This window comes from Ursus americanus, chromosome 34, assembly GCF_024610735.1.
Source record: "Ursus americanus isolate L20-20 chromosome 34, mUrsAme1.1.p, whole genome shotgun sequence".
Lineage (NCBI taxonomy): Eukaryota > Metazoa > Chordata > Mammalia > Carnivora > Ursidae > Ursus > Ursus americanus.
In genome coordinates, this window is record NC_142160.1 from 5,649,212 (window position 1) to 5,672,243 (window position 23,032).

The 23,032-nt window shown below is 39.8% G+C and overlaps 1 protein-coding gene across 2 annotated transcripts; it reads right to left on the reverse strand.

Moving 5' to 3' along the window:
• Nucleotides 1-935: 935 nt before the first annotated feature.
• On the reverse strand, nucleotides 936-21,888 carry CD274 (CD274 molecule). Of its 2 annotated transcripts, none has more exons than XM_045772531.2 (7): nucleotides 21,830-21,888; nucleotides 16,422-16,487; nucleotides 15,760-16,101; nucleotides 8,978-9,268; nucleotides 6,889-6,996; nucleotides 5,153-5,212; nucleotides 936-3,785 (listed from the first exon to the last, which is right to left on the reverse strand). In XM_045772531.2, the coding sequence occupies exons 2-7, from the start codon at nucleotides 16,471-16,473 to the stop codon at nucleotides 3,763-3,765; spliced, it is 876 nt and encodes a 291-aa protein (XP_045628487.1). In that variant the 5' UTR covers nucleotides 16,474-16,487; nucleotides 21,830-21,888; the 3' UTR covers nucleotides 936-3,762. The 2 variants fall into 2 exon arrangements, with proteins under 2 accessions (XP_045628487.1, XP_045628486.1); XM_045772530.2 differs by lacking the exon at nucleotides 21,830-21,888 and adding an exon at nucleotides 21,601-21,815.
• Between the last annotated feature and the right edge of the window lie 1,144 nt (nucleotides 21,889-23,032).

The following is a 23,032-nucleotide window of genomic DNA, read 5'->3' on the forward strand; positions in this document are numbered from 1 at the left end:
TAAAAATTTAGTGAAAGGCTACAGTTCCTTTTCAGGCTTCTTTTCCTATAATACGGGCCCCCACCCCTCCAAAGTCACAAAATTCCAGCCAGAACCATGGCCACCATAGCCAGACAGGAAGACTGGTCAGAAATGTGAGATATCCCACTGTCCAGCACCCATTTTTATTGCTTTGATTCCAGCAGCTGGCATAAATATCATGTTGTCATCATTTCTACAAAGATATTTGATATTCTTTCCTTAAATAAACATCTAAAAACCAACATTCTTAGGAATAGTCATCATCATCTTTTGAGCGTCTGATTCAGAGAGATGATCACAAGTCTCTTTAAAGTGAGCTTGATGACTCGGCAATTAAGGGTCCTACATTTCCTTGACTGATAAGTGTCGTAATGTTTGTCTTAAAACTATAAACCTTTTTATGGCCCCACCCTAGACTAGGCCGTACTCCTCTCCTTGACTTCATGCTAGACATCTCACTTCCTTTTCAGAAGGCGAAGACTGGAACACATCCAGCTTTATAGGCACTGGCTTGCACACCCATGTTTACTGATCTGAGAAGAGTCCTTGCTGAGAGGAAAGCCCCTTTGTTTCCTCAGAGCTGTCTTGGGGATCACTCCTTCTCTCTCACCCTCCCCCCCTCAGATCCTTAATTTGTACAACACAATTTTGACTCTTTTCTTGGTATTGTCCTAAATGAAGCTACAGAGTAAGAGAGACTGAAAGTTTTCAATACATTCTTTTGAAGAAAATACTTTTTTGGGTATTTTTCATCGCACAGAACTAAGAGTATGCTGCACAAACAGCAGCCATGAAGTAAAGAACTAGGAAGGTAGCTGCAGATATTCCCAGTAACTTTTTCCACCGGGACATTAAACTGGATGTGGTTTACAAAGCCTGGAAAACAAGACAGCGGACATGCTGCGGCACCAAGGAACAAAATAAATAAGAATATTTTATTAGATTAATGCAGGTGTAAACAATGACAATTAAAATCCAGAACTAAATATCCTCTCTATGTCATTTAGAGTGAAACACAAGACAAGGGGATAAAGTGCCTTACAACTCCCACACCGTATGAGAGCATTAAAATTTAGGAACAGAGTGAATAGACAGTACTCCGGCTCAGCCAGAATCCTCTCTTATACTTCACACAAAGATACTGTCACGCAAACAAGGGATGCTGTGCAGATGGATGTGTATGAACAAGTAACAGAAGGAGTTCTGTTGGAGATTCTGTTTCTTCAGCCTTGACGAGCGGCAAAACAAAGGTTTTCTTTGTCGATAATCCAGGTAAAAGGCCAAGAGAGCAGGAATACACTGAGACCTCCTGGGAGGCATGTGAACCTTAAAGACTTTGAAATGCAACATCTTAGATCTATGTAGTGATGAGAACTGGTAGGACTCAGGGGTTTAAGCACAGCTCATGGCCTTTTCTAACACAGGTGAGAGTCAAGGTACATTACTGGAATTTCCAAAAACAAAAACAAAACCCCACCCCTGTCATTTTGCAACTGCAATATCAAAGTCTAGTTTTTACTCAAGAGAAAACAGGAAAAAAACACAAGTTCCAGACATGATTCTGTCATACAGAATTAGTAATAAATTCAGCCTTTAGGACGAGGTTGACCCAGTGTGCCCTGGAGAACCCAAGGGTCTCACTTTGAGAAACACAAAATAAACCAAATCCAAACTCAGTCATACGGCAAGCAAATGCTGGCTGTCCAAATGTCGATGAACTACATATTTAGCATGTACTATGTCTTATAAAAGATACTAACAGGCTATGGAAAAGCTGATCTAGAAATAAAGAAGACCTAGTGCCTGGCCTCTGGGAAAATCACACTTGTTCCAATGGCCCCAAAAGAAATAATACATTAAATAAAAATAGCAAAGTGCACAGCAGGCGAATAGTGTGTCACCACTTCTGTGAATAAAAAATATACTTTTCATGTATATTTCTACATATACTCATAGAATGTCTTTAGAAGGCTACAAGAACAAAAGACAAGAGCAGCTGCTTCTGGAAAGGAAAACCAATGGCTAGAAGGATGGAATGGAGGCTTTTTAATGTCTCTTCTTGGACCTTCTGAATTTTGAATCATGGAAAGGTATGAGTTCAAACTTCAGCAGCACTTAAATAAAAAAGAGAGAACTGCTGAGCAATACCAACACCGTTTACATAAGTTTCGGACTGCACAGCAAAGGCAAATAAATCAGACAGAAACATAATGATAGAAAAGGACCTCAAGTTATTTTCCACAATTTATCCTCATAAACTAAAATCACTTTGATTAAAATGTATTTTTGGGGAGCCTGGGTGGCTCAGATGGTGAAGCGTCTGCCTTCAGCTCAGGTCGTGATCCTAGGGTCCTGGGATCGAGCCCCACGTTGGGCTCCCAGCTCAGCAGGGAGTCTGCTTCTCCCTCTGCCCTTCACCTCATTTGTGCTCTCTAGCTCTCTCTCTCTCTCTCAAATAAATAAGTAAAATCTTTAAAAAAATAATAAAATAAAATGTATTTTCAACTTCCAAGGAACACACCAGTGGGCTGCCCAAGGCATGCCCTCCCTTTGGCAGCCTTTCTAGACTCTCCTCTTCACGTCGTCATTCTCCTCCAACATCTTATGCTATGACACTGCACTAAACTGTAATAATGAATTCCTTATCAATCTCCCCATGATACTATGAGCTCCTGGAAGAGAGGTACTTGTCTTGTTCAATCACTGCCTGGCATAGTGACATGGGTGCTTCCTAAATGCTGAATGAATTTCTTACAGCAAAACACAGCTCTAGACTGTATTCTAAAAGGACAGTGGGTGACAGCCGTGGAAACCTGAGGTCTGCTATTTACTGGCTTGGGCTGGTTACGTTAGGTCTCCGCTCCCTCAGCTGGGAAATGGCTAGAATAGTGCTGACCGCAGCACAGCTACCATAGGCATTAAGTGAGATTCTGTGTGAGGATACCATACAGTTGTTAACGCTGACACTTAATATAGAACAGATACTACAGTAACATATCTTACCTTAAGGTCTGAGAGTAAGATTATTTGAGGCAACCAAGTACTGGTGGGTTAAACAAGGTAATATCCTATAGAAACCACGGGTCTGTTCTCTATGCTTCCTATGTCCTGGTGGCTGTGGAGGATACCAAGTACCTTATAAATACTATACATTTTATTGAACAAGCATAACTCACTAAGCAGTAAGTCTAGTTTTGTGACAAAATTTTAACTTCAACTACAATATATCTTCAAAAGAAATCATTCACAACCACACTCACGTGACAAGACTCCAAAGACTCAAAATAAATAGAAATAACATACTTAAATACTGTTGCAACACTGGGACTCTCGGTCACACAGACGACAAACAGAGACGTTGAGTGAAGGCAAAGGGCACTTCTGCAGGAACTGACCATTAAATCAGGGAATCTCAACTTGTTTTCCTAGGATGAGCGATGGATGATTTGCGTGGGGGCTCATCTTTCAGAAGCGTCCCTCCTCTCTCCTGTAGGCGCCCATGAGTCTCCCAGTCGTTTTGAAGTACCAAGGTCTCCTTGCAGGCTACCCCCTCTGCTCCTTCTTCCTTTGTTCTCCTCCTCTTCCCTCGCAGCTTCCACTGTTGAGTGCTTGGGCCTGGGAAGTCCTTCATCATCTGCAGCTGGCCTGGGCCACTGCACTGCTCTGGTCACGCGTAGCTCTGCTGAACTCAAACCACAGGCTGAGAATCCCTGCTTTAAGATCAGGAGTTTCAATGCTGGATTATGTCTCTTCAAATTGTTTATCTGGAGAATGATAATGACAAACGTAACTCATATTTGCTAGATGACAGAATAGATTTGCAATGAGAGGCAGATTATATTTATGTCCAATTATCTTTATATAATAAAGGGTGACCAACCATCTGGTTTTCCCAGGTTTGTTCTGGTTTTAAAACCCAGAGTCCCGTGTCCTGAAAAACCCTTTAATTCTGGGCAAATCAAGAGAGAAGGCTGGTCACTCTACGATACGCCTAACAACATTCATGATTTAGTTTTATAAAACAGTTGAGTGGACTTGACCACATAATGAAACCTGCCTGATTGGTAGGAGAAGGAAGGGAAGAATGAAGGGGGGGTAAACAGAAGGGGAAATGAACCATGAGAGACTGTGGACTCTGGGAAACAAACTGAGGGCTTCAGAGGGGAGGGGGGTGGGGGAATGGGATAGACGGGTGACGGGTATTAAGGAGGGCACATATTGCATGGTGCACTGGGTGTTATATGCAAGTAATGAATCGTGGAACTTTACATCAAAAACTAAGGATGTACTGTATGGTGACTAACATAACATAACAAAAAATTATTATAAAAAAAAATGAAACCTGCCTGAGCCCGTCCAAACTACTTAGATTACTTTAAATTAGGGTTTGTTGTGAAGTTTAGTTTCTGACTGCATTAAAAAGAATTAGAAAGCTTAATATAACTTTCTTCTTAGTTCAATCAGCTGGGTGAGGTCTTTCTGAACTTTCATAAATGTAAAGATTTGTAGTGAAATGAATTTAAGTGGTTAGGTCAAGAGTAAAGTTCTATGGTCAGGCTAGTGGGCTCCAAAGCCTGATTTCTGTCAGGTCTGTGTTCTTGGGCAATTTGATATATTTTCTTGACTGTTTTCTCTACTATAAAATGAGAAATATCCTAGTATTTATCTCTTTGATTTTGTGGGGGGAGATTAAAGGAGGTACTGGTCCCTGCTTTTAACATAGTACCTGCTACTCAAGTTTTATCTATCTATCTATCTATCTATCTATCTATCTATCTATCTATCATCTATCTATCATCATCTATCTATGTTAATCACCCACTGAAGTCAGCTTGGTCCCCTCTTGCAGGGAGGTGTTAGGATGCAGAGCTATAAATCTAGCAGAGAGAAGCTGCTTCCTTCCCTATCCCCAAAGCTGCTCACCACTCTACACTCCAGGGCCATCCCTAAATCTCCCCGGACTATGGGAAGAGCTCTTGTGTTAGAGTTGTGAGGCAAAGAGGAGCCAGCAGTTCCAGGAGCCAGCGTTCTTTAAAGTGAGGAGAGATTATGGCTGATGGCTTTCTCCGTTATTACTTTAACTTTTTGTTTCTTCTTCTTTCAACTTCCTAACCCCTGCTAATATTCTTACCATTTTGTTTCTTTGAGTTCCTATCTCGGATGCCACATCTTTCCACATCCATCATTTTCCCTTGAGAAAAGAAAAAGTCATTTTTATTCCCATGTAACACAACTCTACATCCCACATAGTGACTCAAGTTTAAATTCCAAGTTCCTATGAAGCATTTTTAATCCCCTAGGAAACCTGGTAGACTTCCGAATTTATTCCATGGGTTCCAACCCCTGAGGTCAATCCAACAGTTCAGGGCATCTGCTTTTGCTCCTAGATTTTATTTTATTTTTAAAGTTTATTTTTTTAGTCATTCCTACACCCAACGTAGGGCTCAGAGTCATGGCCCTGAGATCAAGAGCTGCACAGTCTTCTGACTGAGCCAGCCAGGTGCCCCACTCCCAGATTTTCTATAGGAGTATATACTTTCATTCTCCATCCTTCCCTCAAAGAGAGACCATATGCTGAGGAACTTTATTACGCATTAGTTTTCTAGCCATTCCTAATGATGACTAATTATTTTTCATGGGGGAAATATTCAAAACACAAGTTGGCAAGAGTCACTTCCTTGGACAGATCAACTCCATCTCAGGATCATCATACCATTGGACCTCAAGCCTTCTATTCTGGCTAACTGTCTCAGTTCTGTTAAACACCTGTTCTTTAGAAGTAGCTGACCTCCACTCAATTACACCACTTTCCCAGATCTACCCATCCTCTTAAGCGGCTGTGGGGAATTTTTCAACCACCATTGGAATTCCCTTCCATCTTCCACTTCCCTATTTGACCTCAGATAACTCTACACACAGATCATCATTGGATCCCCTGGTATACTTCTCAAAGTATTGGGGGAAATGTCTACTTTGAATCATCTTAAAATGGGAGGAAATGATTTGAATAGACTCATTTTCCTGTGTTTTAATTGTTCCCATGGGCAAACAGAGAAATAAACACATGCAAATTATTTTGAAAATTATATAGCACCCTCAGCCAGAAATCTTGTAAAATACTCTACGGTAAAAGCATCACTGCTCTACGGAAAAAAACTATTTTTATTCTTTAGGGTGCCCAGAAACCAGCTCAATATAACAGTGCAACTAATGCAAGACTCAAATTCAACCAAAACCGACAGGCATTTTAGCTTTTTCTCCTCTACTCTAAGTCTGTGGTTATTTGCATGATGGAAAGAAACTGTATAATGCTTGGTCTTCTTCACCTCTGTACATACCCATTCTCCCACCTCTCACCCCCATACACATGATCTTCACCCAGCAATCCTGCTCGGCTTCACTGTCATTGCTATTGAACAGTGGAATGTCTTTGTGCCACATTGCAAAGGCAAATCAGGTTTCCCTGCAGCTATGATTCAACTGTCACCCCCTTGGAAATTCTACTACCAAGTGTTTACTGCCACCTTCCAATGTAAGCAATGCTGCAGGACGGTGAAATGAACAGGACTGGAGTAAGAGGCAACACACAGTGTCACATGGTAGCATAGCTGAAACCCACTTTGCAAAATTGAAAGTTGGCCCTAGAAGAGAATGCTAACAGGAAGGCAGCATTTTGTAAATCCGTGTTTCCTGACTGGGCCACTGCTAGCATTCTAGGTAGGAGAGTTCCCTCTTACATGGGACCGAGCTGTACACTACAGAAGATGGAGCATCCTGGCTCTGCCTCTAAGTGCCGCTGTGACAACAGTAGCAGACCTGTACATTTCCCCATATGCCCAGTGGAGACCACTGCAATAAAGGAGATACCATTTCTCGTTAGACAGAAAGTGACTGCCAGCGTTACACCAAGAAACACCAGGACAGCTGCCAGAATCATGAAGTGCGTCCTTTCATTTGATGGAACTGGAAGTGGTTCTGAAAAACAAAAGAAAACAAAAAGAAACTAAAGATGAAATTTTGATGGGAAGGGGTCAAGAGAACAATCATCCTTGAAGGTGAATTTCGGTTAGCTCTGGGTTACAAACAGTTCCTGGCCAGTGAGTGGCTGGAATGGTTAGATACTGCTGATAGGAAACCAGGAGCAGTGCAGAAAAGAGGAAGAACCCCAGGCTTCGGACAGATGGTCCTGGAGTTGCATTCTGCTGCCACACACTAGCTTTGGGATCTCAGGCAAATCCTTTCACCTGCCTACAGAATGGAAAGGATAATAAACTTATCGTGAGGCTAATGTCTGTCAAGTGCTTACCACAGGTAGCTGCCGCTCGGTACTAACTGGGAAGCTCGGTGACCTCCCTTGCATTCTTTAATCTAGAAGCTAGCGGCCTGTGGTACATGGTAAAGATGGAACAGGAAGGCCAACTGGCACTGCCCAAGAGCTTCCACCTCCTCGTATATGTGGCCACAATTGAGGCCCATCGCTCGCTATGCTTTCTTTCTCAGTTTGAACATCTCAGGACATCTAATCATGGGTGCCTCTCACCCATCTGTCTGTGGTTCCATGAAGGAAGAAAAGGGAGTCCCTTGGCACGTGATGCTCAGAGACTGCTAACTCCCACCTCCCTCCGTTGGTCATGATCCCTGACGACCTCATTCAAGCTTTAAAGCCACAGCAGTGGTCAGCCTTTCTCTAGCAGCTTACAATTCACAAAGCCTGTTTATACCTATTTCATTTCGATCTCAAAATAAGTTCAGTTAGGCATGCAAGATATTAAAAAAAATCCGAGGTGCTAGATGAGGAAACAGACTCCAAGTAGTTAGGTGAATTACCCTAAGTCTTCCCACAGATAAGTTGTCATAAAGCAACTTTTAAATGGCAGGAACCCACGAATGCAGACCCTACCGAAGTGACTCAGAACCCAGTAAGACCATCTCTTCAAGTTTCTCAACTTTTTTTTTTTTTTTTTTTACTCTTTCCATTCATGGGACCATCTTGTATTGCCTTCTCCTATTGGTTGACTTTTCCACCCAAGTTCTTAGTTGTTTTTTCTGAAGTAGCTGAAGCTATACTGGCAACATCTACTAGAAGAAGGGGCATTGAGAAGTGCTTCTCAGAACACCTCTGGGTTTATGTTAACCTCATGCTCTCCTGCCTCACTTTCTCTAAAGGTCTCAGCCTCTCATCAGACTCTGTATCCCACTGTACCCACTCCTGCAGGGTAGTAAGAAAAAAAAAAAATAACTGAGTCTATGCAGGCAAGAGCCTCATATCATTTTCATAGAATGGCTCATTTGCCCCTACGGTAACCTTGCCCAAAAGTCTGTAACTGTTATGACTAGGGAAACTGAAGCACACAGAAGCTGAGTAGCTTAGGCAGGGACCACAATCTTGTGTCTTACACACTAAACAGACAGACTGCTTTGTGTTGAAATGTCATACACCATGTTGGGGGTGGGGCGCACAGATGGGGAGGACGGATCTTTCTGATTTAGAATAAGATAGAAAAGTATGTTCCATTTGCTTGCTACCACAGAAACCCTGGAAAGAAAAGAGCAACTCTGATGTGCTGGGATCTGGATTCCTGAAACACTGCCTGAGCTGAGACTTCCTCTGGGGTATTCCCCCAGATCCCTCAGCCACAAGAGCATTTCCTACATGGGATGGGATTGCCTTCTCTATTTCTTATCTGTTTCCTGGAAAGCGTGAACAGTATCTTACTCTTCTATGAGCCCCTGATGCCTGGCACATAGGGCATATTCAATAAATATTTGCTGAATGTTTATTAAACAGCAATATGACTTGGATGAATGGAGATGAGGAACCATTTTGTAAAATATTAGTGTTATACATGCATTCACTTATTTAATGAATGATGGATGCCTAAAATGAACAGGCGTCAATGCTAGAGGCCAGAGGACAGCAGTAGGCACATTTGAATTGAAACATTCAGAATATTACCTGGGATGACCAACTTAGCGGTATTGTTTCTGTTTCCCTCGGGACCTGATGTTCGAAAAGTGCAGTAGAAAATCTCATTAGCTGTTGTGTTGATTCTCAGCGTGCTGGTCACATTGAAAAGCTTCTCCTCCCTGTTGGAATTAGTGGTGGTGGTTTTGCCACTCAGGACTCGATGGTCACTGCTTGTCCAGATGACTTCAGCCTCAGGGTAACCCTCAGCCTGACACATTAGTTCGTGTTCAGAGGTGACAGGATCCACAGAAATTCTTTGGTTGATTTTGCGGTATGGGGCTAGGTCATGAGCAAAAAGAAGTCAGGGCTTTCACTTAGGACAAAACTAGATATGTGGCTTGGTGTTGTCTACATTAGGGAAAGTATCAATTCAGGTGGGTTCTCAGTGAAATAAGCTTGATGTTCAGATGTCTCAGCAGTGAGGAACCCGTTAGTTCTGCTTCAACTCGCCCGTTCATAGATGGGCTACGTTCAAAGGAACAACTACCTTGCTATCAAAATCATACTGCTATTTTTTATTGGGCTCCAAGTAAACACATAGATTAAAGAGAACTGTCATCTTTAAACCAACAGTCTTTCTATCCAAATATAAAATATGTCTGTCCGTTTCCTCAAGTTTTTGTATCTTTCTCATATAGCTTTATAGTTTTTACACAGGGCCAACCCATTTCTTCTTAAATTTATTCCCGGTTATTTTCTTTTTGTTGTTGTAATGCTGTCTTCGTAACATGAACCTCTCCAGCTGCCCAGCATGGTTTTCTTAGACTTTATTTAATAAACAGAAAATCTGATTTTCATGTGCCATTTGCTTTTCCAACTGTGGGTCAATGATCAGAAATTAGGTATGAAAAGAGTATGATATCATTATAAAAACTGACATGTGTTCCTGGATAATACTTTTTAAAGTTTAAATTTATTTTTTACTTCAAAATAGTTTTAGATTTACAGAAAAGTGACAAAGATAGTACAGAGCTCCCATATACCTATCACCCAGCTCCCTCCTACTGTTAACATCTTATTACCATGGTGCATTTGTTATAACTAAGAAACCAGTGTTAGTACATTATATTAGCTAAACTTCACACTTCTTTCCATTTCACTAGTTTTTCCCTAATATCCTTTTTCTATTCCAGCATCTCACCCAGAATACCACATTATGATACTTATTTTTTGAACTTTTTTATGCTGGCTATTTGAATAAATCATTATACTCAAGAAATAAAGTTTAAGTTTTAGATCATTGATTAAAATTTAGCTCATTGGTTTGGGACCCTTTTAGGATTAAGATACCATGTGTACTATTTTAGTAGATTATTTAATGCATTTACATCACCTAAGATCTTTATTCATGTTTATTCATTACAAGCATGGTAACGTGTCATTATTTTGTTGGTATAATCTTTATTTTACTCCTAATACTTCAGTGTAACCACCAGCGGTCCACCCAGAACCTTGACTCTCCATTCCTTTACCAAAGGTATAACAATGGCTTTGTGATAAGATATATTCACAGAGATTTAATACAAAACAGCCAGAATCAAACAAGACTGAAATAATGATGTGATGTTTTTGTGCCCTTAAATCAATGAAACCACCAATAGAAACACTTGAAATCAAGATAATTATAATTTCAAAACACATAAGTAATGGTTCTCATGAGTACTTGAGTCCTCAACCTTGTATCTGTTATGTTTAAGAATCCTTAAAAAAAAAATAAGTCCACTGATTGTACTTCCTGAAATAGTATTACCACAACAGGGTCTAGTTCACATAGCACAGAGCTTGATTTCTGGGCAATTTAGTTTTCAAGACTAAAATCACAGATTATGGTAAAGTATTAAAGGTAAAATATTTGCTTTTTTACTCTTATAATTCTTAACAGAATCATAAAGGAGAATGTTGCTTTATGCCTAAGCATATTTTTTAAATGTGGTATACTTCTCAGGGCCTAATAAATGAGTGGAATGGTTCTACTCATTGATTACATATCCACTATTCTAGTCTCTAAAGTAGGGTACATGTGTTGGGACATAGGAAGAAAATTAGAACTTCTACTTATATATATTTTTATCATAATAATTAAGAAATAATCTAAGCTTAACAAACTTTACTAATTGACACCGGGCCTCACTTTCTATGCCACATGAGAGTCTTATGGGAAGAGGGAAGTTTTATAACACCAAAGGGAGAAGAGTGGGCTTATTACAGATTTCCAGATTCTCTTATCTAATTTCAACTAGACTAACCTGCTTACAAAATGAACTACTAATTAAAAATTTTCCCACAAAGAAACTGAGGATGGAATACTAATACTTCAAGTGCAAACCACAAGGAAGTGGCAGAAGGGACACATCTTACCACCACTTTATGAAGTTAAAACACTAAGTACCTAATTGGACCTGATAAAGTATGGATTTAAAAACCCCCAAGATTGTAGACAATGCTGCTATAAACAGCATGTAGGCCTTTGAATTAGTATTTTTGTATCCTTTGGGTAAATGCCTAGTAGTGTAATTGCTGGATCATAGGATAGTTCTATTTTTAACTTTTTGAGGAAAGTCCATACTGTTTTCCTACAATAGCCAGATTATGGAGACAGCCCATTTGTCCATAGCCTGATGAACGGATAAAGAAAATGTGGTATGTTTGTGTATATAAACACACACACACACACACAGAAACACATACACACAGACACACACTGGAATGTTACTCAGCCATAAAAAAGAATGAAATCTTTTTTATTTGCAATGATATGGATGAGCTAGAGAGTACAATTCTAAGTGAAATAGTCAAAGAAAGACAAATACCATATGGTTTCATTCATATGTGGAATTTAAGAAACGAAACAAATTAAGCATAGCAGAAAAAGAGAGAGAGAGAGAGAGGCAAACCAAGAGAACAAGCTGATGGTTACCAGAGGGGGGATGGGTGGAGGGCTGGGTTAAATAGGTGATGGGGATTAAGAAGGGCACTTGTGATGAGCATTGGCTGTTGTATGAAGTGCTGAATCCCTAAATTATACACCTGAAACTAAAAACAAAAACTCAAGATTGTCAAGAGCATCCACCTCTGTTAACAATGAATTTCACCTTGAACTATTAGCTAATGACAGTGAATCATCATAATTAGCAAGGCATTAAAATATGATTAAATTTTTATTTCTACCTTTAAAAGTTTCTATCTTTATACCTTTGTCAAATGTACAATGCTTTAAGTTGAACCATATGAAGTTAGTGATGTTCAACTTCTTTTACCTTTTAAAAATGTCGATTCTTTACGCTACGTCCTTTACATTAGCACAAGTATATCTTTTCTAAGTATACACACACACACACAAATACATGCATATTAGCTAACCTGTTTTACTGATGGAGTAGGTTATCAAAAACATTTGCAGACTCCTGTTTTACTAGATAGAGAGCACATGTGCTAATCCAATGGTCACATCAAGACCAAGAAAAGCTCACTGTAATTTTGAAGTCAATATACAACTTCATACACACTCTGGAGGTATAAATACAGGGAGTGAAACCTGATTGTTGAGGGCACAGATTTCAGAACTAGATTACCTGAGCTCAGAACCTGGCTTTACCACTTAATGGCTGAGTGAGCTCAGGTAAATTACTTAATTTCTTTGGGCCTCAATTTCCTCCTTCATAAAATGAGAATAACACCACACACATCATTGAATCTAAGATGCCATCTATTGAAAGACACACTTAGACACAGAGATAGCAAAAGGTGAAAACATACATCTTAGACATAATGCAGCCCCTACCCCGTAGAGTCATTTGAGGATTAAATGAGTTAGTAGAGGCAAAATGCTTAGGACAGGGTCTGGCACATAGTAAGTACTACCTAAGTGTTAATTACTACTATGATAACTACTGGAGCAGCTCCTTCTCTTCTTCTTACAACTACCACTTAAGTGTACTCATGTAATATTCTTCAGAAAGTACTGATAGTTCCTCATGAACAGACTTGGAAATAAGTTTTTACATATTCAAACCTGTTCATGTTTCAAAATTTTTAGCCCTATCCTATTTGAGGAAATATTTCATTCATTCATTCATTTAACAAATATTTTTTGTGTGCTCTTGTCAAATTCCTGTATACCAAGTCCTAGGGATAGAGCAGTGAATAAAACAGAACAGAATCTCTACCTTTGTGGAGTATATTCAAGAAAGAGGAGAGTGATAATAAACAAAGCGGGTGCGTTTATATGTGTTAGATGAGGCTGAATAGGTTACACGATACAGTAGATGGGGAGGAATGCTATAGAAAAAAATCTAAAGGCTGGCTGGTGAATTGGGGAGAGACGGGGTTGGTGGGGAATGAGAGCAGTGAATCTGGTTCATATGAACGAATTAGCATTATCAGGATAACTATGTAATACTTTGTTCTTTCAGTTGCCTAATCCCATTTAAGGTCTTTAAAGTATAAATGGTATTTGATTTTCCTTGCAATTAGGTTCGATGATTAAGGAAAAACAGCATTCCCAATTGGAAGTCAGATGCCTGAGAGTATGGTATTTAAACTGGTAAACATGAAAGGTGCAATAATACCCAGAGTGATAATAATAATTGAGTTAATCCAAAACTAAAGTCTTAACACATTTCAGTTTTGAAATGCTTCACCTATAAAATCCCATGGTGAGTAAACTCCCTCTGGGGAAGCTGTGTTACCACATGTTTGCAGTGATGGGAAGAGAAGTGTTACTGTGAAATCATTTGCATATAGAGGTGACTCAGGAATTGTACTTCCTTGAGTTGTGAAGCTCATGCAAGAGGACCATTTCTATTGGTGACGCTACCTCAGTGCAAGTGAAGCTTGGTGGTTGGCTTGCTCTCAGTGTAGCTCAACTCAACACCCAAGACCACTGTGTGCAAATGGCCACAAGATGGACTGGGACTAGGATGCCAGTAATTTATAATATAAATTAGTAATTTATAATATAAAATGGAATGGTCAAGACAAATCAGATCCTCAAATCTGGCTGGTCATCTGCTTTGCTCTATCAGGAATCCCTTCTCGGAAAAAACCTTGAGTGCCAAAAGGTTTCCTACTGCGTTTCCTAGATCAACAAAGGACATTACAGAGCCCAGAGGACCTGAAAAGACATCCTTCCTTGTTATAGGATAGCTGTCCTACTCTCTGCATACTCCCTAAAGGCTGATGACAGACCCTCTCTCCTGGAAGCAGAGACTTACACTCTATACTTCCTTTCACCTGACTGCCAGGCTTACATTCTTCCTGCCCAGCCCAGATCCAGCACTACTGGCTGTTCACGGGGCTAAGTGTTGATAATTTCTTTAATGCCATGAAACACAGTCAGTGGGTGATATTTGCTGATGGACTGAAGAAAGGTTGAAAATCCCAACTTGGGATCCCACCAGCTTGCTTTCATAAATACCACTGTTCTGGAGAAGTATATGGCAAAATATAATGAAAATTAAATCTACTTCCCAAGACAAGTGACATCTTCTTCACAACAGTAACATTAATTGATCCAGAATCAGAAACCCAGTAATGTGCCATAAAAATAGATGCATTTTTCCCAATGGCTATATAATTTGGACTGAGTTTACAATTATCATTTATCCCTTTATGATAAATGTAAACTTCTTCTACTTGTAATATTGATCTTCAGATTGAAGCTAGTTAGGCCAGGAATGGAAAGAACAAGGAGTGATGACTGCACTCTGGTCACATACGAAAAGGTCATCATGTAAACAAAAGAAGCAGGCATATAATCTCAAAACTATGACTAGAGAGGGCAGATATCAGCTCGGTATCAGAAAATAATTTCAAAAGGCTATGGAAGGGAGGTCCAAGTGACCGGGTGTCAGTGTGGAAAGTATGTGAGCAGAAGATCCCTTAAGGGGATTTCTGTTCTTGGGAGTCTGGATTAGTTGCTCTTACTTGGGATCCTTTCATCTCTCAATTCTATGAATCTTAACAGTGAAAGTAGAGGGGGTCAGCTAAGGTGTTTTCCTTTTTTATCTAGTGGCAACACATAACTTCGAACGCAGGTGACCTGATGACATATTTGTGGGTCAGTACCCGGGAATTTGATACTCACAGTTCCTCTACAACACTCCAAGATAACAGCAGTGTAGATTTTCAAGATGAATATATGCCCAGTGAGCATAGGTAATACTGTCTCTAAAGAATAGTTTCCTTTACGTTTGATAATATTTTTTGCCTTTATATATTGACTTCAAGGCTTTTTGAATGTGCACCTCACAGTGGGGTTTGTTTTTACTATATTAATTTGGAGTTGACATAGAGATGCATAAAGGAAGGAAAATGATGGCAGACTTAATAAAATTTTTAAAAAATTATACTTGAATAAAAAAATTCCTGGAGGGACACACAAATAGTGGCTACTATCTTGACATGCCATGGAAGATGGCAGTGACGGGAGAAGAACACTTTTGCAATTCATGTTACTCCCTTCCGTGGTGTCTGAATGATTTGTAAGTACATGTATCACTTTCATAATAGTAAAAAAGTAAAGACTAGAAATTTATTTTTAGGAGAACCGAACATACTGTGGAACATGGCCCCACCATGTCCAGCTCTGGATCTCCAGGGACTGCCAAATAGGAACTGTTTGAGAAATGCTCATTGGAGGTGTGTGTGAATGAATGAATGAGTAGATTGTCACTGTGGAGAGCAAGGTAGACTTCCAAGAAGGAAAAGTGCTCAGCGCTGGGGTATGGTTTTCATAAAGATTGGTCCTCTTCACCTGTATGCATTCTTACCATGAACTTTCAAAGTAATCCGCTTGTAGTCAGCACCGCCATAGCCGATCAAGCAGCAGTAAACCCCTGCATCCTGCAACTTCACGTCTGTGATCTGAAGTGCGGCCTTCCCCAAGAACAGCTGGTCCTTTAGCAGCTGGGCCCTCTGGCTGTAGCTGCTGTGCTGAACTTGCAGGTCTTCTTTCCCGTTCACAAACTGAATAATTTTCTTATCCTCCATTTCCCAGTAGACGATTAGTGCAAGCAGGTTTAACTGTTTCTCTATCGGGAACTTGCACTCCATAGTCACATTGCCGCCAGACTCCACCACATACAGGTCTTTGGAAACCGTGATCGTAAATGCTGAAGAGAGAGACAACCAATTTTCAGAAGATGGGAAACTCCTCAAAAAATTTACAGATAGTTTCAGTTATTATCCCTGGGAAATGGATAATAGGTAATGGATAAATAGATAATGGGTTAATTTTCTTTCTTTCAGTTTGACCATGTTCCCTATAGCTTTGTCCAATGAAATGGGTTTATGAGATACAGATGGAAAAACAGAATGTTCTCTCTACAAAAAAAAAAAAAAATCACATCCACTTTAAATAATTATTGTAGTTTTTAACTTATGGTTAAAATATTTAAAATATAGAACCTAATGAAAGGGTCTGGTGTCTTACCTTTCAGCAAATGGCAGTAGGCCATGAATGCAAAGACACTAAATATCTTCATCTTTCTGGAGTGACCTAATTATGGAAAACACAAAAAGAAAAATACTTTACTCAATAACTGAACACCCAGACATTATGGGTCTTGGCAGTTCTAAATGAAATAGTCTTCTGATAATCAGAAAAATGACTGATTTGTAATGGGGAAATGCAGCATGGAATTGAGAAGTTTAATACCTTTACTTAATATCCCACAGTCCTATAAAGCCAAATGGAAAAAAGTTACTATGATGACAATCTTTAAATGTAATTATAAGGCCTGAAAAAAACTTATAATGAACACTCGAAAGAGGCCAAGAAGAAAATATTGCACTAAAATCCTCTCAACTATTTCATGTTTTTTTTCTGCAGAACATATCTAGAAATCCAAACCTGCCCTGTGCAAAATTTCAAAGCAAAGACAACCTGACTTCCACATCTCCCACCTTTTAATGCTTTTTCTTCCACCCTCGCTCCTGAATACTTTCATCCTATCCTTAACTACTCAAGCCTTCCATATCACTATCCCAACTATGCTACTTTTCTCACAGGTGCCATCCTTCAGAAATCTCCTCTTCGGTCCTTGGCTTATTCCAAGCTATAAATCCTATTCTCTCAATAAACTGATTCCATTAGTAGCAGGAATGAGAAGGAGAAACAGTTGAATTTGACCAATTCATACTAAGATGTGAATGACTTACAGCCACTGTTAGGGGTATCTGCCTAGATTCTATTCTTCATTTTGTCATTCTGCTTGAAATTCTACTAATTCTTTAATTCAGCAAATATTGATTGAGCACCTTTCCTGTCCCAGACACTGTTTTAGGTACTAGGAATACAGCCATGAACAAGAAAGAAAAATCACTCTCATTTTGGACCTTATATACAAGTAGGGTAATAAAGAAAGAAGATTTATACTGCATTTCAGCAAATTTGTTTCTTTTTTAAAATATTTTATTTATTTATTTGACAGGGAGAGAGAGAGAGCACAAGCAGGGGAAGTGGCAGGCTGAGGGAGGGGGAGAAGTAGGCTCCCCGCTGAGCAGGGAGCCTGATGTGGGGCTCGATCCCAGGACCCTGGGACCTGATCATGACCTGAGCCAAAGGCAGATGCTTAACGACTGAGCCACCCAGGCGGGCCAAATTTGTTTCTTTATTAATACATTTTCCCTCTTGTGTTCTACATATATTTACACACTTCAAGAAGTCAGTTTTCCTCTTCTCTTTGACCTCTTTTATGCATACAAAAACTCACCAATGATCAATTAATCTATGCTACACATATCTAAGAAGATTTATGCTCCTAATATATAAATAGCTCCTAAAAATCAATTAGAAAACCACACACAACCTAACAGAAAATGAGCAAAAGTTTCTAGCATACAGTTCAGAGAGTAAGAAATACAAACAACACCTACACATTGGAAAGGATGCTCAATCTCAACAATTTTTAAAAAATATAAGTTTAAAACATTAGGTACTATTTTTCACTTATTAGCTTAACCAAAAGAGTCCTAATATTTAATGTTTGTAAGGATATGAACAAATGGGTTTTCTCACTCACTGACGGTAAGGATGTGAAGTTATATAACATTTTTTGGAAGGCAATTTGGTAATCTCCATTAAAATTTGAAATGTATATGACACATGAGCTTTCACTTCCTCTCTTAGAAATGTATCTTACAAAAACAAAAACATACACATAAACAATACATGTGAAGTGATGACATTGCCAATCCTAGCCACAAACTGGGAATATTCCAGATAGTCTAACTAGTTAAATAAATGTTGTTACAGTCCTACAGTGTAATACCACTGAGGACAGAATTGTATTGATTTTGCAAAGATGTTGGGAGATGAGATGGTTAATGATTTCTTTGGTGTTTTTCTGTGTCTACATTTTCAAAGAAATGGATATGTTTTCCTCTTATTAGAAAAAAATAAAAAACAAATTTGGTGAACCATTTCACCTTGCTAAGCTGCAGAACGTTCGGGACACAGAGTAGTAGAATGGAAAGAACCTCAGAAACTCACACATCAGTGTTGAGGTGGAATAATAATATTTGTTTATTTTTATCTTTTTCTTCATTATTTAAATAACATAAACACAATATAGAAAATGAGAAAAGATGGAAAAATCACCCACTATTCCATTACTTTAACCCAGGAAACATTTGCTAATGCCTAGAAATATTTTTAGGGGGCGCCTGGGTGGCTCAGTCGTTAAGCGTCTGCCTTTGGCTCAGGGCATGATTCCAGAGTCCTGGGATCGAGCCCCACATCAGGCTCCTCTGCTGGGAGCCTGCTTCTTCCTCTCCCACTCCCCCTGCTTGTGTTCCCTCTCTCTCTGGCTGTCTCTCTCTCTCTCTGTCAAATAAATAAATAAATAAAAATCTTTAAAAAAAAAAAAGAAAGAAATATTTTTAGTTGTCGAAATGCAGTAGGGTGGGGGTGAGGATTGCTACTTCTGGTGGTAAAGGCCAGGAATGCCACTGCTAAGCATCCTACAATGTGCAGGACGGCCGCCACAGCAGAAATGTATCTAGACTTAGTTGTCAATAGTGCCAAGGTTGAGAAACCCTGCAACCACTGTGAGCATTCCAGTATACACTTTTCTTCTAGTCTTCCCCCTACGAATCTTTGTAAAAACAATTATAACCTTATCATACATTTAACATTCATTTTTAATTTAATATTACAATATGTTTTCCATTTTACTGAATGATATTCATAAGTATTTTGGTGTTCCCATAATGTTTAGTTCCCTTATTGTTAGGTTTAAGATTGTTTCCACTTTTAAAAATATCATACATATTTGTGTATTCAGCAAATACTTGTTAAGTGCCTACTGTGTGCCAGGCCCTGAGGACAGATTTTCCCAAGTGGAATTGTTGATCAAGGAGAAAGAACATCTTCCTGATACGTGTGGATAATTGGTACCAGTTACACTGTATCTTTACTGGGTATGGTTTTAAAAATAGTTTTTCTAATTTGATTATTAAAAAGTTACAATTTGAATTTTTCATGGGTTTGTTATTTTGGTTCTTTTGTGAATTATTTCGTCATTTTCTGGCCTGTTTATCTTACTAGTTTCCTATCAATCTGTATGAACCCTTCATGTTCATAAATACATGTATGGGTAAAAATAAAAAACAATAAAGTAAAATAAGTCATTACTCTCTTGTTAGTGTTAGGCGCATAATTCCTATCTCTCTCCTTTCTCTCATGTGGGCCCGTGAGAACATGAAGATTGTTGAAATGAGAAAGCCACCCCCCTGACCTTTCCTTGGGCAAGAGTTGATTACACCATAGTTATAAAACACTGTAATATTATAAACAGAAATACACTTATTGGGCAAAAGAAAACTTAAGATATCCCTAACTCCAAGCAAAGTACTACTGAATAAAACAAAGGGAAGTAAAATCCACTCATGGGTTAAAACTAGTTTTGCCAATGTTAATGGCATACTCTGGTGTAGTTCCTATCCTTTAAATGAATTTGGTTGAAAATTTTAGGGGTCATAAAAGTTTATTGGAAGCTGATGGGTTAGAGCTGATATTTACATAATTCCTCATGATGCCACCTTTTGCCAAGGTTTCCTTCCCTTGCAGTACAGCTGTCATTAGTGTGGGGACAAAAACAAAGGACAGAGACCACGTGAATAACCATGGTCTTAGATCTCTAAACTCCACATCAGGGCAGTTGGTCTAAGAGAACACTGACATCTTCAAGTAAGAAACTATGATGGTAGATCTGGATTCCCAGACAAGAGCACTCAAAGAGCAAAGAAATGTGAACTAGGGAAGAAATGATGGTTCATTCAGGACGAGGAAGCAGGTTTGTCCCTGGGGAACTCAGTATAACACTATGGAACTTCTCTATCTCCCAGGGGTAGTAAGGGTAGGAGGAAAAGACAGGAAAAGAATTCAAGCTTCTTTTCTCAAAAGTAGGAGCAAGGAGTGTCTTGATAGCTGTTGGTTTAGGGTTTCCTTTGACTTTTCTCTGATATATATATAAACTATAATTTGATTTTCAAAAAAAAAACAAAAACCCTCCTAGAGTTTGACAATGTATCTCCAAGATGAAAACCCACCCCATTAATACATCAAGAGAGTTGATCTATTATACCCAACTAAACCCTGTACCCAAACTCCTTCCCCTCAGTCACCTTGAAACATTCTTGTATGTTTCCCAGATCGCTTCAAATGCCCACACTATCTCTGTGGCTTCCTTTAAGACTACACTCTAACTACTGTCCTGTAACCTCTACCTACTCTATTCCACTGAAAAAGGCTGATTCTTTTTTTCTTTAGACTATCATAGTTCTTAAAAACTGCAGGTAACTGTCAATGTAAACTGGCTCTTTCTTGAAGGTGATTTTCAATTTGCATCAAAAGGCCTTTAAAATATTCAGACTCTTTGCCTAAGTAGTTGAAAGAGTTTATCTGAAGGATACAATTAGTAATGTCCCAGAGATTTACAAGCAATGATGTTCACTGAATGGCTAAGACACTTAACCACTGTAAATAATCATGGGGTATTAATTTTGTACCATGGAATGCAGCCATTAAAAATATACGTATCACATTTTAGAAGACCATTTAATCCATAGAGGGGTGCCTGGGTGGCTCAGTTGGTTGGTTAAGTGTCTGCCTTCAGTTTAGGTCATGATCTCAGGGTCCTGAGATCAAGTGCCACATCAGGCTCTCTGCTCAGTGGGGAGTCTGCTTCTCCCTCACACTCTTCCTCTGTGCTCTCCCTTTCTCTCAAATAAATAAAATCTTTAAAAAAATAATCTATAGAAAAATCACACAAGGTATTTTTTTTAGGTGCAAACAAGGTGAAACAATGATACCCGAAGTGCTCCCTGTATTATAAGACAAAGATTATGGTCTTCCACCTTCAGGACTCCTGTAGGTCCTCAGAGCAGATAGAGCAAAGAGCTCGGGTTGGGGTGTCCAGGCTCTTACTTACAGCAGGAGGGAGCCTTAGGATATGCTGCAGGTGAGATGACTTACTCAGAGCATACTGCTAGGGAGCAGCTGAGGGTGGACAAGGATCCAGGTGACAGACCTCCAGCCTAGGAATTTCCCTCTAGACCCAGCTACCCACCTCAGGAACATATTAATGAACGGGCAGAAACATACTTACAAAACTGATATTAAGCAAAACTGAATTCCCTTCTTCCGCGAAAGACCAAACGTCTTAGCTGTTCCTATTAGCCTATATAGGGACCAGCTCTCCTGCCGCGTCAAACCATCGCGCTTTCCCCGGCCCTTCTCTTCTCTCCATACCATAGAAAAGGTCTTCAGACCAGCTGCTTTTCAAAGTGCCATCCTAGACGGCCAGAGGCACCTCTGCAGGGAAGGACGCTCCCTACCTGCTGGCGGGGGACCGGCGGCGGCGCGGAGGCTCAGCACTCTGTGTCGGGGCTGCCGGGGCAGCGGCCAGGGGAGCACGCTAATGACCCGGCGAGGGGCGGGGCTAAGGGTCCCGCCCACCTTCCCGCCCCCGCCCACCTCCCGCCCACCTCCCGCCCGCGCTCAACCCGCGCTTGGGTTTAGTTACTTCCCTCCTCCCGCCCAGCTTTAAAGTGGGGGGAATTAGCGGATTCTGCAGTCTTGGAAAAAATAAGAAATAAATGAAACCGAAGGTGAAACTTACCATTTTGGTTTCTTGTAAATCAGCTTTTAAAAAGGAAAGCTTCAACGATTAAAGCAAACAGTATCTCATATGTTTATTTATTTGAGAGAGAGGGAGAGCAGGGGGAGCAGCAGAGGGAGAAGCAGGCTGCCCGCTGAGCAGGGAGCCCTACCTGGCACTTGATCCCAGGACCCTGAGATCACGACCGGAGCCAAAGGCAGACACTTAACTGACTGAGCTACCCAGGCTCCCCCAACGTCTCCTAGTTTTAAAACAAAAGTTTAAAACAAACCAACTTCCTACGTTGTAAAGTAAACTACCATAAGGATTTCAGATAATTGAGACCTTAAATTCTGCCAGCAGGTTCCCCCCTCTGATAAAAAGCTTTTTCAAGATGAAGGAACATCTTGACATAACTTGATATAATTCTACCCATATATACAAAATATAATGACAGGTCCACATGGCTTTGGTTTTTATTCTAGAAAGTAGGTGTATCTATAATAGGAAATGTATTTTTAATACGTGGATTTTGAGGACTTCCTCAAAGTTCCTCGACATAATGAAACTTCAATTGGTTTGTCATTAAAGAACTTCCTATCACCAGTTATACCTTTTAAGAACGCTCTGGATCCCTGCTATCTTGCCATCTTTGGGATCCAGATTAGGTTAGCACATTTCAGGTGAAGATTAAGAAAACCCTTCCAGGGATAACTCCAGATCAATGGATGAGCCCAGGCAGAAACCACGTGACTCACACGGAAGGTGATGGCATAACTTACTTAAGCATTCCCCACTGTTGGACTTCTAGGTGCTTCCCTCTGTTTCTCCTTCCTTCTCCTTCTCCTCCTTTCTTTCTCCTTCCTTCTTCTCCTCCTTCTCTCTTTCTTTCTAATTTAAATTGACAAACTAAACTTTTCATTGTTTGACTTTCCTGCTT